This window comes from Globicephala melas, chromosome 11, assembly GCF_963455315.2.
Source record: "Globicephala melas chromosome 11, mGloMel1.2, whole genome shotgun sequence".
Lineage (NCBI taxonomy): Eukaryota > Metazoa > Chordata > Mammalia > Artiodactyla > Delphinidae > Globicephala > Globicephala melas.
Genome location: NC_083324.2, coordinates 5,392,639 through 5,407,285, shown reverse-complemented (window position 1 = coordinate 5,407,285; position 14,647 = coordinate 5,392,639). Strand labels below are relative to the sequence as shown.

Genomic DNA, 14,647 nt, shown 5'->3' with positions numbered 1-14,647 from the left:
GACCTTGGATTATGACTCTATTTTTCTCCAATCCCTGGAGCTGGCTGTTTTCAAGAGAAGAAGAAGTGGGGCCATCTGCTCAGAGCTGGCCCTGGCACCGAGGAACCTTTCCCTGGGGGACAGCCACGCAGGAACTCATACAATGTGTTGGAGGTGGGAAAGGTTCTTCTCAATGTACGGATATTTACGTTAAGGAGTAATGCCATCAATGCCTCATGCCATTTCACCAAAAGAGAAGATGTCTTTTTCTTTTTAGCCCAGATCCTCAGGTTCTCAGCAGAGATATTATAACCATACCTTCTAAATAAAATCTTCACATAGAGTCTGAGTCTATGAATCTCATCCTGACCTCTTCAGAAAATGGGAGACTCAAAAAAAATTGACTGCAGAATATTACATAGCTCTTGAGCTATTAAGTGGTGAGCCAGGGATTCAAATATTAGTCTGTCTCCAAATCAGAACATAAGTTTCATTACATTTCTTTTTTAAAAATAATTGCTATCATGGATATGCACTTACCATGTGCCAGACACTGTACTGGGCAGTATTTTTACATGATCTCGATATTCTTCAATAACTCTGCAAAGAATGATTAACCCCACTTTACAGATAAATAAACTGAGTCTCATTAATGAAATTGCATGAGGCTGCCTTGCTAATAGGTGGCTGAAGCAGAGGATAAACCTGCATGGGTCTGACACTAAAGATCTAATTGATCCACAGTCTGGGAGTGGTCAGCAGGATGGGGAGTCAAGGGCTGCTCACTTTCTGTAAACAGCTAATTTACTGGCATCTTGTAAATATCTCTTCCTACCACCTGGAAGGCACCTCCCTGAAGAGGAACTGTACCAGAGGTAGAAGGAAGGGGTTGCCTTCTGCACCGACTTGTACAGAGAGCTCAGCTCCTTCCCTGCAGTGGGATTAAATGCTAAGTGGAAGGGATGCTCTTTTATTTATCCATGAAGTGGTGTGCAGATGCTGCTAAAAAGCAACCTTTGATGAATCTTCTGAGCTTCCCAGGCAGGGAAACCCACTCTGTGCTGCTCCTGCGCACATGACAGAAATGTTCCTCTATCACCATGGCAACAGCCAATACACCAGCATCCCACAAGAGGCCAGAGCTGCTCTGTGGGGAGCTGTGGTCCAAGCTTGGTGGGAGTAGGAGTGGGGTGCATGGGGGAGGGGTGTCTCATCAGCTAGATTCTTCTTGCTTGAGGCTAGCTTGTTGCTGGGGCAGGAATGTTTATACGGGATTCCAAGCCTCCTGTGTCTGAAGGAATCTGGGCAAAGGGAGATGGCAGGAAAGCTTGAGGAGGGCCCAGGGGGCATATTACATTTTCCATGGCTTCCAATAAATGTGTTTATTAGGCAAGCTGCTGATGGATGGCACCTTTCTAAGGGGGCTGTCAGTACACCCTAGTGCAGAATTTCATGGGCTTTGCAGACAACGAGACCTGACTTCTAGCTCTGTAACTTTTTAGTTCAAAGATCTCATGTTAGTTGCTGTACCCTCTCTGAAGTCTAATTGCTTCATTGGTAAAAGGGGGATATTTAACACCTCCCTTGTGGGAGATTAAATGACATGACACATGGACAGTTTCTGGCAACTGGTCAGCATCTAATCAGTTGTAGTTATTATGATGTCCCCAATACTGTCAGAGAAGTGGAGACTTGGCAAGGGGACCATCTCTGACTCCCTTAAGTCAGGGGTATTGGAATTAGAAGTCATGCCACCTGTGTTTCTTCTGGGCGCCCCGGCTTCTCTCTCTTCCTAAAGCCGTCTCAGCGTTCAGTGTTTGCCCCTGTGTTCCCTGGCTCAGCCCGGTGACGTCAGGTGCTTATTTCTCCCTACGGGGCCCTACCCAGAGAATCCCACAACACCAGACCTTGAGGATCGCCCAGCTTAGCTCCCTCTCCCTCATCTTCCAAGCCAGGAAATGGAAGCCTGGAGACAGAAGTGAAGTGTCTTTTCAAGGTCATCCAGAAAGGTAGAAGCCAATAGTTGAAGTGGTTGTTGCATTTATTTTGGGCAGGTATGACTTAGCCTGGGAGTAGCGGCAGAGGTCGACCTCGTGCCTTCTATGAATTCTCTTGGGTGTGTAACGTGGGGATACACATGTATGAGGAGAGTCCTTTTTTTATTTAGTTGTGCTACTGGCAAGTTCTGTGATTCCCCTGGCATCAGAAATATTAATAGCTAACATTTGCACAGTGCTTTATGGCTGATAAAATACACTCATATACTTGATCTTATTTAGCTCTTGAAATAGTCCTTCGAGGTCGTTATGATAATTATCGCCATTCTTTTACAGATCAGGAAACTGAGGCTGAACGTGACTTGTTTAGAGCGACACAGTTACCACTAGGTAGATTTAGGAGTTGAACTTATATTTGTGTGATTCGTAAGTATAGCAAAGTGGCCCAGCTGATGTGCCACATTTGGAGAATTCAAAGCTCAGGACATAGCCGTCTTCTGTGCAGAGTGGAGGAGGAGGGCATCCCCAGGGCTGACGGTCACCAAGGCCCACCTGAATAGAGATGGCAAACCCTCAATTCAACCGGGTTCTCCAAACGGCAGGTAACAAGATAGTATGGGAGCAATAATGATGCCTCTTCCAGGAAAGCTTTGTCGCCTTCAAAGGGTTCTCATATTATCTCATGAGAGGCCCGAGGAAGACCTAATACCCCCGGTTTACATAAGAGGCCCAGGGAGCCGAGCAACTTGTTGAAAATCTGCAAAGCCAACGAGTGATGGAGCCAGGACAAGAACCCACAGTTCCTCAATCCCAAACTCTTTCTACTTCTTTTTAGGGCAGCTGGGTCTGAAGGGGGTCCCTGATCCTGAGGCATGAGCAAGGGCCAAGGTTGGCATGTTCCAGCAAACTTCCTTGTTTGGGAGGAACCAAGACAGTGTGCCGAGGTTTCCCTTTAAGCTCTGTGTTTGGGCTCTGCCTGCAAAAGGCACTTCAATTGCTCCTCCGACCTGTACCCAGCCTGGCTCCCTGTGAGCCTTCTCTGCCGCACTGTTGCTCAAGGGGAAGAGAGAAATCAGAGGGGCGCGGTAAAGCATTTAAACTGGTTCCCGAGTTTAGCAGGATTCTTTCATCTGCAGTCGCCAGGTGTTTACTTGTGTTTACAATTCAGTGGGAAGATAAAGATTACACAAGGAAGGACCTCAAAGAGTCCCAGGCTTCCAGAACTGGAAGAGACTTCCGAGATTCTGATAGTCAGAATCAGAATAGTCCGTCAGGGCTTAGTCAGTCACTGAATGATTAGCACAGGGAGATCAGCTCGGTGCTTTGTGACCACCTAGACAGGGGGGATAGGGAGGGTGGGAGGGAGATGTGAGAGGGAGGGGATATGGGGATATATATATATATATATACAGCTGATTCATTTTGTTATATAGCAGAAACTAAGACACAATTGTAAAGCAATTATACTCCAATAAAGATGTTAGGAAAAAAAGAAAGAAAGAAAGATGGGAGAGATCCCCCGTCCCCACTTCTTCACTGATTGTTCTGGGAGAAATGCCTTCTACCTGGAGATGGGGAATGGCTGGTTGGTCTCAGAGGGAGATAGGTAGAAAAGGCCCTAACTGCACAAGAATTTTATATTTTATAGCATTTCCCAATCCTGCTCCCTCTTCAATTCCAGAGAAAAGGCAGGATATAAGATAGATGAAGAGGGCTATATTCTCCCTGCATCTGGAACCTAGATCCACAGGTAAGGATATGGGAAAGATTTTCATTACAGCTCATTGAAAACCCAAGCCCATTTATAATACAGTGTCTTTGCATGCTAAAGACACTTCCTGGCAAGGACTCAGTGGAACACAGAGGATATTGTTTTAATCGGCTGTGATTTACATTTGTGCCAACTAACGAAAATCTTCTGATTATATTGAGCTGATTAATAACCACCCATGCCCAATCATAAGAAAATATTCTGTTCTTCCATAAGAGTAATATTCTTATTAAAACCTACCAGAAAATAGTTATAAATTAGTGGAATATTTGATAAATATTTTTAATGGTCTTGTGGGCCTCCATTGTATCAGTGAAGGAATCTATAGGTAAGCAGTTCTCTGGGAACGTTCTGATCTACCACCCAAGACTGGGATACTTCCTGTGTGTTGAATGTTACATCAGGCTTTGCAGATCATGGTGAGAGAAGCAGCAGACAGAATTCCTCACTGTGAGGTGCTTGCCATCTAAAACTATAGCTGGACAGACACCAACAAAATAAACACACACACAAGTACAGCCTCTCGGAACCCCTCTTACAAATATTTGAGTGCATTCTACATGCCAGGTGCTATTCTAAGGCTTAAGGAGTATAGTGATAATACAGGGAGGGTCTTTGCTTTCAAGGAATAGATCTATACCTTCTTATGACTTATCCAATCCAGCTTCCCTGACTTTGCTCTTGCCATCTCCTCCGTCTTGACTGTCTCCCCTACGCTGTCCTGGTTTTCTGAATTCCACCCATTTTACACGGCCTGGGCTCTACTGCTCCTGTGAACTCTCCTCCTACCCCAGAGATCTCTTCTTCCTCTGCCTCCTTTAATCCTCACTGCCTGCTCCACTTTCTGGTCACACACAGACGCTCTGCTATTGCTAATTATGTGTTCACGTGTTTCTGAGTTGTCTTCTTATGGGCAGAACTTGGATTTTCTTCATCTTGAATCTCCTTTACCCTCCAGTGCCTAGCATGATGCCTTGTGTGTATTAGGTACTCAAGACATGTTTGTTAATTGGTTGATTTTTAAATATTATACGTGCTCTACAAGCTTAATGGTTAGGGGGGAATTAGTGAAATATATATAAAAAAAGACAACCCACTCATTCAAAAAACTTAAGGTGATACAGTGTCTGAAATCCCATCAGTAGAGATTCATGCCTTTGGAAAAGATTCCTCTCATTTTCTAAAAAATACTCAGTTTAATACATCAAACTGAGTTTATTTACTTAAGTTATTAGTGACATCAGTTTTATTCTCCATAAACACAAGAACTGAGTTGGGTAAGAGTAGAGCTGGATTCTTAAACAGCAGAGTCCTTGCTATGTATCAGGCACTGTGCTTGGTGTTGGGGTCCAAAGATGACTGAGACACAACCCCATCATTGAAAAGCTTATATTCTAGTCACCAGAATATTTTATTATCATTTCTTCAGGGGCTATGACGAAACCAAGCACAGACATTGAAACAGCCCACCCTGGAGGATTGAGGGGAGGCTTCCTGGAGGAGTCATCAAGGAACATTCCTGCAGGCCTTCTCTGTCTGACTGCTTTCCCTCTTCTCTGATTGTAAACCGTTTCAGATGCCTCAAGACCCATCTCAAATATCACATCTTCTGAGAAGGTATCCCTAAGCCTCACAGGCAGAATGAATCCCTCGCTCTCTGGTGCTCCTAAAACACCTCGCCCATCTTATTGTGGTGATTGTTTCTTTGTCTGTCCTCCCTACTCTCCCCCTCTAGCCCACACAGACAGTGAACTAGCAAACAGGGGACACTTTCCATTCATGTCAGTCTATCCAGCTCTAACCATGCCTGGCACATGGGAGATGGGAAGACCACTGTATAACTATAGTTGACCGAAGACCTCTTGGACATCACTGGGTCTCTGGCTCAGGGCTGGTTTGTGCATCTCCAGTGCCCAAGCTGAGTGCCAGCTGGGATGTAGGAAGCAAGAACTGCCTGCCAACATTAGTGACAAGCTGCTCATTGATTCCATTCAGCCCAATAAATACTTACTGAGAACTAGTTCCAATAAGAATAAGAATCTTGGGCTTCCCTGGTGGCGCAGTGGTTGAGAGTCCGCCTGCCGATGCAGGGGACATGGGTTCGTGCCCCGGTCCGGGAAGATCCCACATGCCACGGAGCGGCTGGGCCCGTGGGCCATGGCCACTGGGCCTGCGTGTCCGGAGCTTGTGCTCTGCAACGGGAGAGGCCACAACAGTGAGAGGCCCGCGTACGGCAAAAAAAAAAAAAAAAAAAAAAAGTATAAGAATCTTGCCACCACTACTAGAATGCCTACTGTTTGCCAGGTGCTTTACATACATGCTCTCACTTACTCTGTGTAACGACTTTGAAAAGTGTTATCTCCTTTAACTGGCTCAGGAAAAGAGGCTCAGAGGGCTGATTTGCCCAAGGTCACGTATCACGCAGAGTGGTCTGAATGTAAGGTATATCTGCTGAGTCCTGCTGCAATTCAACATAGGGATTAAAAGTATATCTCCTGAGAGGTGAAAACAAAGGTTCATGGGGCATACAAGATTCAGGGAGTGCCCATGGGAAGGTGGTAATCAGAAAGCCTTCATGGAGGTCGAGGCAGATCTGGCCAATGAATGAACTGGAAAAAACAAACAGAAAGATCTTAAAGAGGTGACCTTCTTGTTACTACATAGGATACACCAATGCCTGTAAGCAAGAACGCAGAAGGGGTGGCAGAACCTTAGATATCCCACTCAGGGGTCCTGCATGGGGTGATCTCCAGACTTACACGTTTCCTCTCTCTTGTGCAAGAGATGGGGGAGAGGAGTAGGTGCTCTGAGGTGAGCCATCCCTAAGGTTCAGGTGCTGAAAGCGCATCCCACACATCCTTCCAAGACAGGTGGAGAGGGTCTGCGTCCCACCCCTTTTCTCCCCAAAGTAGAGGAGACGACCCTTCGCTTCCCCACTAAGTCTTGTCTTGTCACCTTAGGGTAGGGGGGGATGTCTTTCTCTCCCAGCATTGAGGAAGGGATAGTTCTTTTTCATCTCACTATAGGGTGTGTGTGTGTGTGTGTGTGTGTGTGTGTGTGTGCGTGCATGTCCGCGCGCGCGAGGGGAATGGCTTCGTTCACACCTCAGGGTGGGGAGGTTGAAACTTTTCTTTCCTTCAGAGGGAGTGGGGACAGTTTCCCGAACACGGTTCTTTTCTCCCCCAGTCAAAAAGGTGGTAGGGGCTCTGAGCTCTCTTGTCCCTATTCTTGGGGAGCAGGACTAGCTTCCACGCCCTCCCCAGAGAGCCACGCTCAGGTCTCAGGAGGCCTGGTCCTCCCCAGACCGCGTGTCCCCAGCCCCCGAAGGCCCGCTGCTCACAGCCGGCTGCACAGGCTGCGAGTCTGGGGCGGCGCCGGCTCTGCGGCGCGGGGCGGGGCAACCTGTGTCCCCGCCCCCGGCTCCGCCCTCTCCCTGGCGCTGAACCTCGCACCTCCCCGCCCGCCCGGCCCAGTTGGCCGCGGCTGTCTGCTTGGCTTGCGCGCCGCGGACCGAGCCTCTGCCGCCTCAGCCCCCGCCGCCGCTTCCGTCTCGCCCTCCGCGCCTCCCGGCTCCGCCGCCCCGCGCGCCCTCAGCCCTTCAAGCCAGATGATGAACTTCCTGCGGCGCCGACTGTCCGACAGCAGCTTCATCGCCAACCTGCCCAATGGCTACATGACTGACCTGCAGCGGCCGGAGCCCCAGCAGCCGCCGCCGCCGCCGCCCCCCGGCCCGGGCGCGGCCTCGGCCTCGTCTGCGCCCCCGGTCGCCTCGCCGGGCCCCGAGCGGAGGCCGCCGCCCGCCCCGGCGCCCGCGCCGCAGCCCGCGCCGCAGCCCGCCCCGGCGCCGTCGGTGGGCAGCAGCTTCTTCAGCTCGCTCTCCCAGGCGGTGAAGCAAACGGCAGCCTCGGCCGGGCTGGTGGACGCGCCCGCGCCCGCGCCCGCCGCCGCCAGGAAGGCCAAGGTGCTGCTGGTCGTCGACGAGCCGCACACCGACTGGTAGGTGCCCGGCCGGCGCCGCCCGGGGCTCGGGGCCGCTCCGAGGATGCTCCGGCTCCCAGCGAGGTGTCAGAGCAACGAAAACGAGGGTCTGGGGTCCCGCCGCGAGGAGAGGGGGTCCAGCGAGCGTGTGTGTGTCGAGGGCGGGGGGAGGCACTGGTCAGCCTGGAAAGGTGAAGCCTGCGGTAAAATAGTCCCTCAGTTGACTCAAATCCCCCCAACACACAAATGCTGGAGCTACTTTATCCAACAGGGAAGAGTCTTAAGAAATAGAGTTTTTTTTTTTTTTTTTTGAGGGAGGGGTGGAGGGAACAGACTTTTCTGCCTCGATACATCAAAGCTGACGTGAAAAGGGTCCCAGATCCCCCGAGGAACGTGAAGGCCAACAAGAAAGGTTCTGCCTTATGGGCCCCGGGGCGAATCAGGAATGGAAATGGGTAGTTGGGGGCGGGGAAGCGAGAGGGCGAGGGGGTATTTTTTCACCTGGTCCGATTAAGGCTGGTGGGAGCCAGGTGTACATGGACTTGTTCCCGTGCAGCATGGCGAACTCGTTTAAGAATAATACAATTCTTGTATTTTCTGCAGCCCCAAATATTCTTGTATTTTCCCAAATCTCCAATTTGTGGATTAAAAAAACATTTTGGGGGGTGGGTATGTGTTTTGGGGTGGAAGTGATGTTACTTTTTCCAGCTGGAAGGATGATGACCGAGGTATTCTGTATCATTAAATATTCTGGATCATTAAAGGGACGCAAATAAAGAGATGTGCCTTAATGCAGAAGATGGGAAACTTAAAAATTTCTTTTTTGTTGTTTTAAGGGATATTCCAACTTGGAATGCTGAAGGCTGAGGGAATATGTGACCTCTGGTCGATAAAAGCATGAATGAGGTCTGTTTAAGACAAATTAGTTAAAAGAGGCTCTGTTTTATGGAGGAGGAAGTTGACCCAGGGGATGGTTAGGGTGGGAGGTGATAGTGGAATTGACTGGTGAAGGGCTTGAAGAAGTGAAGAGGTGAGGAAAAGGGGTTGCTTTTTCTTCTGGAACATGGCAAGGGTTTTTTTGTTTTTTGGGTTTTTTTCTCCTCTCCTCACAAGAGTTGGGGTTGGAGACTAGACCTAAGTCTTTCCTCCCAAGAGGGAGGCACAGAGGGACCACAGAGCTATTTATCTCCATTTCCTCTTCTGGCTGCTTCCCTGGTTTTCTCTCTCTATCATTTTCTCACTGGGAGACCCCGACGGAGAGAGTGCTGGCGTGGCTGTGATAAAAGTGAAATGTAGATGTGGAGATGCCCTCCTGCTGACTTGTGTAGTTGGCTTTTTCTTAGGACAGCAGAGTAGAAAACCTGAAGGGACCTTTGTAAGGAAATGACACAGACACACGCAAGAGTGTACTGGGGAAGGTAAGAGAGTATATGATGGTGCCATTGGCAGTCCCCTAGGAGAATTACTCTAACTCAGTTCAAATCAACAAGTGCTTATTAAGTGGGAAGGGAAGGTAGCTAAGCTTTATTGAGCATCTGTTATATGCCAAACCCTGTACTAGGTGCACTAATATATATCTTACTGAATTTTCACCACCAAACTGAGGCTTAGAGAAAGTAAGTAATGTGTTCACAGTCAAATGGTAGAACCAGAATTTGAACTTAGGCCTACTTGACTCCACTTTTGCCACTCCATTATGTTATATTGCCTCATTATTATTATTATATTATTAGCAATATTAATAATTGGCCCCCTCTAGGGGCTAGGCAGTGTATGGGCCTTACAGAGAACTCACTCAAATTTGGGAGACAAAATGAAAACATGAAACAGTTAACAAAAAGGAATCTAGAATAATTAGTTGAGACTGGTGTTTCAGGCTTTCAATAAATGGTGTGATTAGAGTTATTGAGAGTAAGGGTCAGAGTTACTGGAGAAAGCTTCACAAAGGATGAGTCTTGAAGAAAGACCAGGAAAAGGAGGGGAGAAATGAGAATGAAATTGGTGCTTCATTTTTTTTATGCAAGAATCTTGACCCTCCTGTACGTGGTCCTGATCTCCTTTCCTGTTGAAGGCATTTGTTTTGGGTGTAATTACTAGTTAGGTACCCGCAGGTAGGAAGACACTCATTTGTATGGGTATGTGTTTATAACTGCTTCTGTGGCTTGGGACTTGAAACTCTCCTTGGATAGTATTATTCTCTAGGAAGACTGCCTGCCTGGCATGAACCACAGAACTTGCCTTGCCCAGGAGACTAGACTTCGGATGGAAGAAATAGAAGCCACTTTACTGTAGGCTGACTCCCAACTGTTTTCTCATTTTCTCTAAAGTAATAACATTGATTTATTAAAACTCATAAACCCAGTTTGAGTCTAGTGCTTGACAGCAGTTCTGTGCTTCTGTGTTTCTGTGCTTAATGGCAGTTCTCAGAATTTTGCAGAGTCTGTCTTCTTTTAAGGTGTCTGTATTTGTTAAAAACATCGCAGTTAAGTATTGGTGAGTGGCTTTATTGAAAGGTCTCTATGAGTTAAGGCGCAGATGCCTGTTTATGACAAGCTCAGTGACTTAAAAAGGTGCTTTTTGCTCTAAAGACTGATTTTAATAGATTTGTCTCACAGTTTTACCTACCTAGATAGTATTCTGTGAGCAGGTGTCATACATGCCTGATATTATTTTCCTGGTGCTTGCATAGGAAGTCAGAGTATAGCCTCCGAGTAAAATTTGAGAATATTGGTCCCATTTGAATTATGGAATGCTAAAATACGGAGGGTTATAACAAGTATTTAAATAATTGGAGATTTAAAGGAGGGCTTAAAATAGGCAGCGTCTTAGAGCAGCCTTGATACACAGCAGATTCTTTTGAATTTCTGTAGTGTAATTGGGGGCAATGGAATCTGGGGATCATATCACTGACCAGGTTGATGGGAAAATCGGAGGATGTTTCTCTCTTTCTTTTGCTTGAAATGTGTTTTCATTGGTTGCCTGAGCTCTTTAGGTTAATTGCACATTTGCACATTAACGGATCACTGAAAAATATTTCTGTTCCACTAAAACGTGATATCAAGCTCATTATATACCTTTTTAGTTAATTATTACTAATATATATATATATCTATATGCCTGAAAATGCATGTCTTCTTTCAAGGTTCGTACCTAAATTAGAAGTGCAGTTAATATTGCATTTTAACGATGTTTGTGCTTAAACAAGGAACAAGCGTCCATTTGCATATGTTGTTTTTTGTGTTTTACCTTCTCACTGGTTATGAGGTAAGTTTTCTCTCAGATTCTCCCCTGCCTCTGTTCCAGTGATTCCAATTCCAGTGATCAAGTGAGCTTTTTCAACCTCGAATGTCTCAATGTTTGAATTTGAAAATCGGTATAACAGGCATTCTAGAGATTATCTAGAGTGTCTAGAGATTGCAGATTTGAGAAGTCCACAGATGTTTATTGCACACCTCTGTATAGAGTATATATGCTAAGAAAAATGAGACATAGTATCTCTCTTCTAAGATCTTTCCATCTGGCTGGATAGACAAGATAAATACATTTAAAAAAAAGTTTACTAAAACTTCCCTTTGTATTTGAACTATGGTCCTTGGATCAGCAGAATAGGCATCAACCAGGAGCTTTTTGAACTGCAGATTATCGAGTCCCACCTGACGCCTACTGAATCACACTTTGCATTTGAATAAGATCTCCAGGTGATTCACATGCACATTAAATTTAAGATGCACTGAACTAAAGGGTATGTGATTAGTGCTAAAGATGTGGCAACAACACCAAGTACTATCACTTTTTGAGCAACTGCTATATGTCACATGTGATACCGAGTTCTTTAGAAATATCATTTAATCCCTACCACAACAATGTATTGTACTGTAGACGTTTAAAAGAGGGAGAGATGGATGTGGGTTAGAATGGGAAGGGAATGCTTCATGGAAATAGTGAGATTTGAACTGAGCCTTGAAGAATTTAAATCAAAAGAGATAGGTTGGCTCAGTCTAGACAGTGGATGGTATAAGGAAAGTGCACTGGTAGAAAAGAGGGAGACAACCAAGAGACTCGGTTGATGCATTATCTGGGAAGCGCCGGTTCCTATTCTTTTCTGGTCAGTCTTTGGGCATTTCATTAAGAATAGGGGAAGCGCAGAAGTCTGGACCAGTGCTTGTGTGTAGTTCTAGAAAAATATTTGAATTGAAACTTGGGGGGAAAGCTCCAGTGAGGTTTGAGGCTTCTCTCTGCCAAATATTTTATCTACATGTCCTGTTTCTAACACAGACATACTGATTACGTTGAATTTCATTGTTCATAGCAACAGTAGCTTATAGCTTAGAATTCTAGGTTATTAAAGCTGGAAGGTAATCCGGGTTACTTTATAAATGGGGGACATTTTTAAAATAAATTTATTTTTTTGGCTGCGTTGGGCGTTCATTGCTGCGCGCGGGCTTTCTCTAGTTGCGGTGAGCGGGGGCTACTCTTTGTTTCGGTGCACGGACTTCTCATTGCGGTGGCTTCTTATGTTGTGGAGCACAGGCTGTAGGTGTGCAGGCTTCAGTAGTTGTGGCACACAGGCTCAGTAGTTGTGGTGCAGGGGCTTAGTTGCTCCACGGCATGTGGGATCTTCCAGGACCAGGGCTCGAACCCGTGTCCCCTACATTGGCAGGTGGATTCTTAATGACTGTGCCAACAGGGAAGTCCCGTAAATGGGGGAAATCTTGTTCTGAAGAAGCAAAGTGGCTTGTTCAAATTTACTCAGAACTAGGATCTAGAATTTCAGTCTTTCTTCTAAGCCCAGAGAAAAGGAACAATTTGCCCAAGGTCAAATAAGAAGTTAGTGAGAGAATGGAAACCAGAATTCGCATCTTCTGACTCTTAAGTTGCTCTATGAGTAGATTCTTTAAATTTAACCTTTTTTCTCCTTGAAAATTCTGTTTTTGTCTGCTGCTTTTTTTTTTTTTTTTTTTGCTGTACGCGGGCCTCCCACTGTTGTGGCCTCTCCCGTTGCGGAGCACAGGCTCTGGACGCACAGGCTCAGCGGCCATGGCTCACGGGCCCAGCCGCTCCGCAGCATGTGGGATCTTCCCGGACCGGGGCACGAACCTGTGTCCCCTGTATCGGCAGGCGGACTCTCAACCACTGCGCCACCAGGGAAGCCCGTGTCTGCTGCTGTTAAAGAGCCACTGTGGAGTTGTAAGTGCTTAAAAAGAACCACATGAGCATATTGCACTATATCCCCACTAGCAGTTTCACTGTCTTATTTGTGTTATTGTTGTTTCAGCAAAGGTCATTGTAAAATGGTTGAAGGAGACTCTTAATTAGAGACCTAGTCATCAAACTCCAACAATATAATAAAGTTAGTAGGACTGTGCTACTATGATGACCTTGCTTTCAGGGACCCATTTTTACCTTAGTGTCCCTGTCTGCCTAAGATTGTTTACTGTCTTTCTGTACCCAAGTTGAGGTCTATGGTAACATGAGCCTTTTCAATATCTTGCTAAGCAAAATGTAATGGAGGCCTAATTAGCAAGTTTTCCAGAATTGCCTACTTTCCCTCATATTTACAAAACAGTTTTAACGGGGATATGTTCAGTGCAGTGGAGCATCTAAACACAAGCCAGGTGCTGGGGATATAAGGTTAAGTTGGGCATAGGCCTTGTCCCCTGGGATCTTCCAGTCGAGTAGGGGAGACGACAGACGTTTAAATAGGATTTTAGTACACTATGGTAATTAGTATGCATAGGATGCTGTGGGAGCAGAGAGGAATGAAGATGTTATGGTTAGAAATGTTTGTACCATTAAAAATGTGCCACTGTGTATTCTTTGATAAACCATTTTGCCTCTTTGGAGATTGATTTTCTAAACTCTGTCAAATGAGAGGATTGAAACATTCTCTCAGATCCTTTACAGCACTACATTATTTCCATGTTACAGTTTTTGTGCCATTTTCTTTCAAAAGCTTTAGCTCTATGATTTATTCTATGTGGTAATGCTTGTAAATCTTTGGAAGGGGAGGCATAGGTCAGTACATGGCTAAACATGTCCTTGGATGAAAAGCTCATCTTCGAGTACTCTCCATTCAGTACCCCTTTCTTACAGTGTTGCTACCATGTGGTATCCTGAAAAAAAGGGGCTAATCCTGTAATGCCCACTGTGTATGTTTCCTACTCAGTAATGGGAATTGTGGACTTGTGGTTGAATTCCTGTCTCCCTGATAGCTCTAAGAACTTTTGTATACATATGTTGAAGTGTTGGCTAACAGCATTTATTTCCTGATCCCTGCCGTGTGCACTGTGTTGTACAGTTTGCACAACATATTCATACCCAATGTCTCATTTTATCTTCATAATGATGAACAAACAGACTCATAAAAGTAGTCGCTTTCCAAATATTAAATAGCTATTAAGCTCTCCAGCTTGCCCTTTTCTGATGTGCATGAACACCCCACGCTTGCTCTTCCTTCCTTTCTGGAGAACAGCTATTGTGCTCTCTGCTTCTTCCCCTCTCTCAGCCTAGGCGCTAAGATGTCTTTGTTTACTGGAGCCTTTCTCAGATTTTAGAGTCTGTCCTTTCTTTTTTCTTTCTGTCTAGGACCATTCTTCCATTCCATTCCTCCCAAGCACAGCTTTAATCCCTTTCCAGGATATATACCTCTCATCTATTTTTCCGCTCAAAGGGTCTAACAACTTTATGCGGTAACTTTAGCCCGATTTAATCCTACAAAAAGAGGCTTGGGCTTTGTGGGGGGGAAATTGAAGTCCCCTTTCTCTATTGTGGACTTGAATCCTTAGAGGGCCCTAATATTAAAATAGCACAGCTGAAGACTGTTTTCTTTTACACTTCCAGGTTTCAGTGATATAGAATGAGTTTTTTGTTGTTCTTGTTGGACCCTGTGATGTGACTCAGGGACACATATGGATATAATTCC

General features: G+C 45.8%; 1 protein-coding gene across 1 annotated transcript in view; it reads left to right on the top strand.

Annotated features, from left to right (window-relative positions):
* Positions 1–7,206: 7,206 nt before the first annotated feature.
* SYN2 (synapsin II) overlaps positions 7,207–14,647 on the top strand; it is a 152,044-nt gene continuing 144,603 nt past the window's right edge. Inside the window, exon 1 of the mRNA XM_030840933.3 lies at positions 7,207–7,743. Within this exon, the coding sequence (XP_030696793.2) occupies positions 7,355–7,743 (389 nt within the window). The 5' untranslated portion in view covers positions 7,207–7,354. The remainder of the gene's footprint in view (positions 7,744–14,647) is intronic.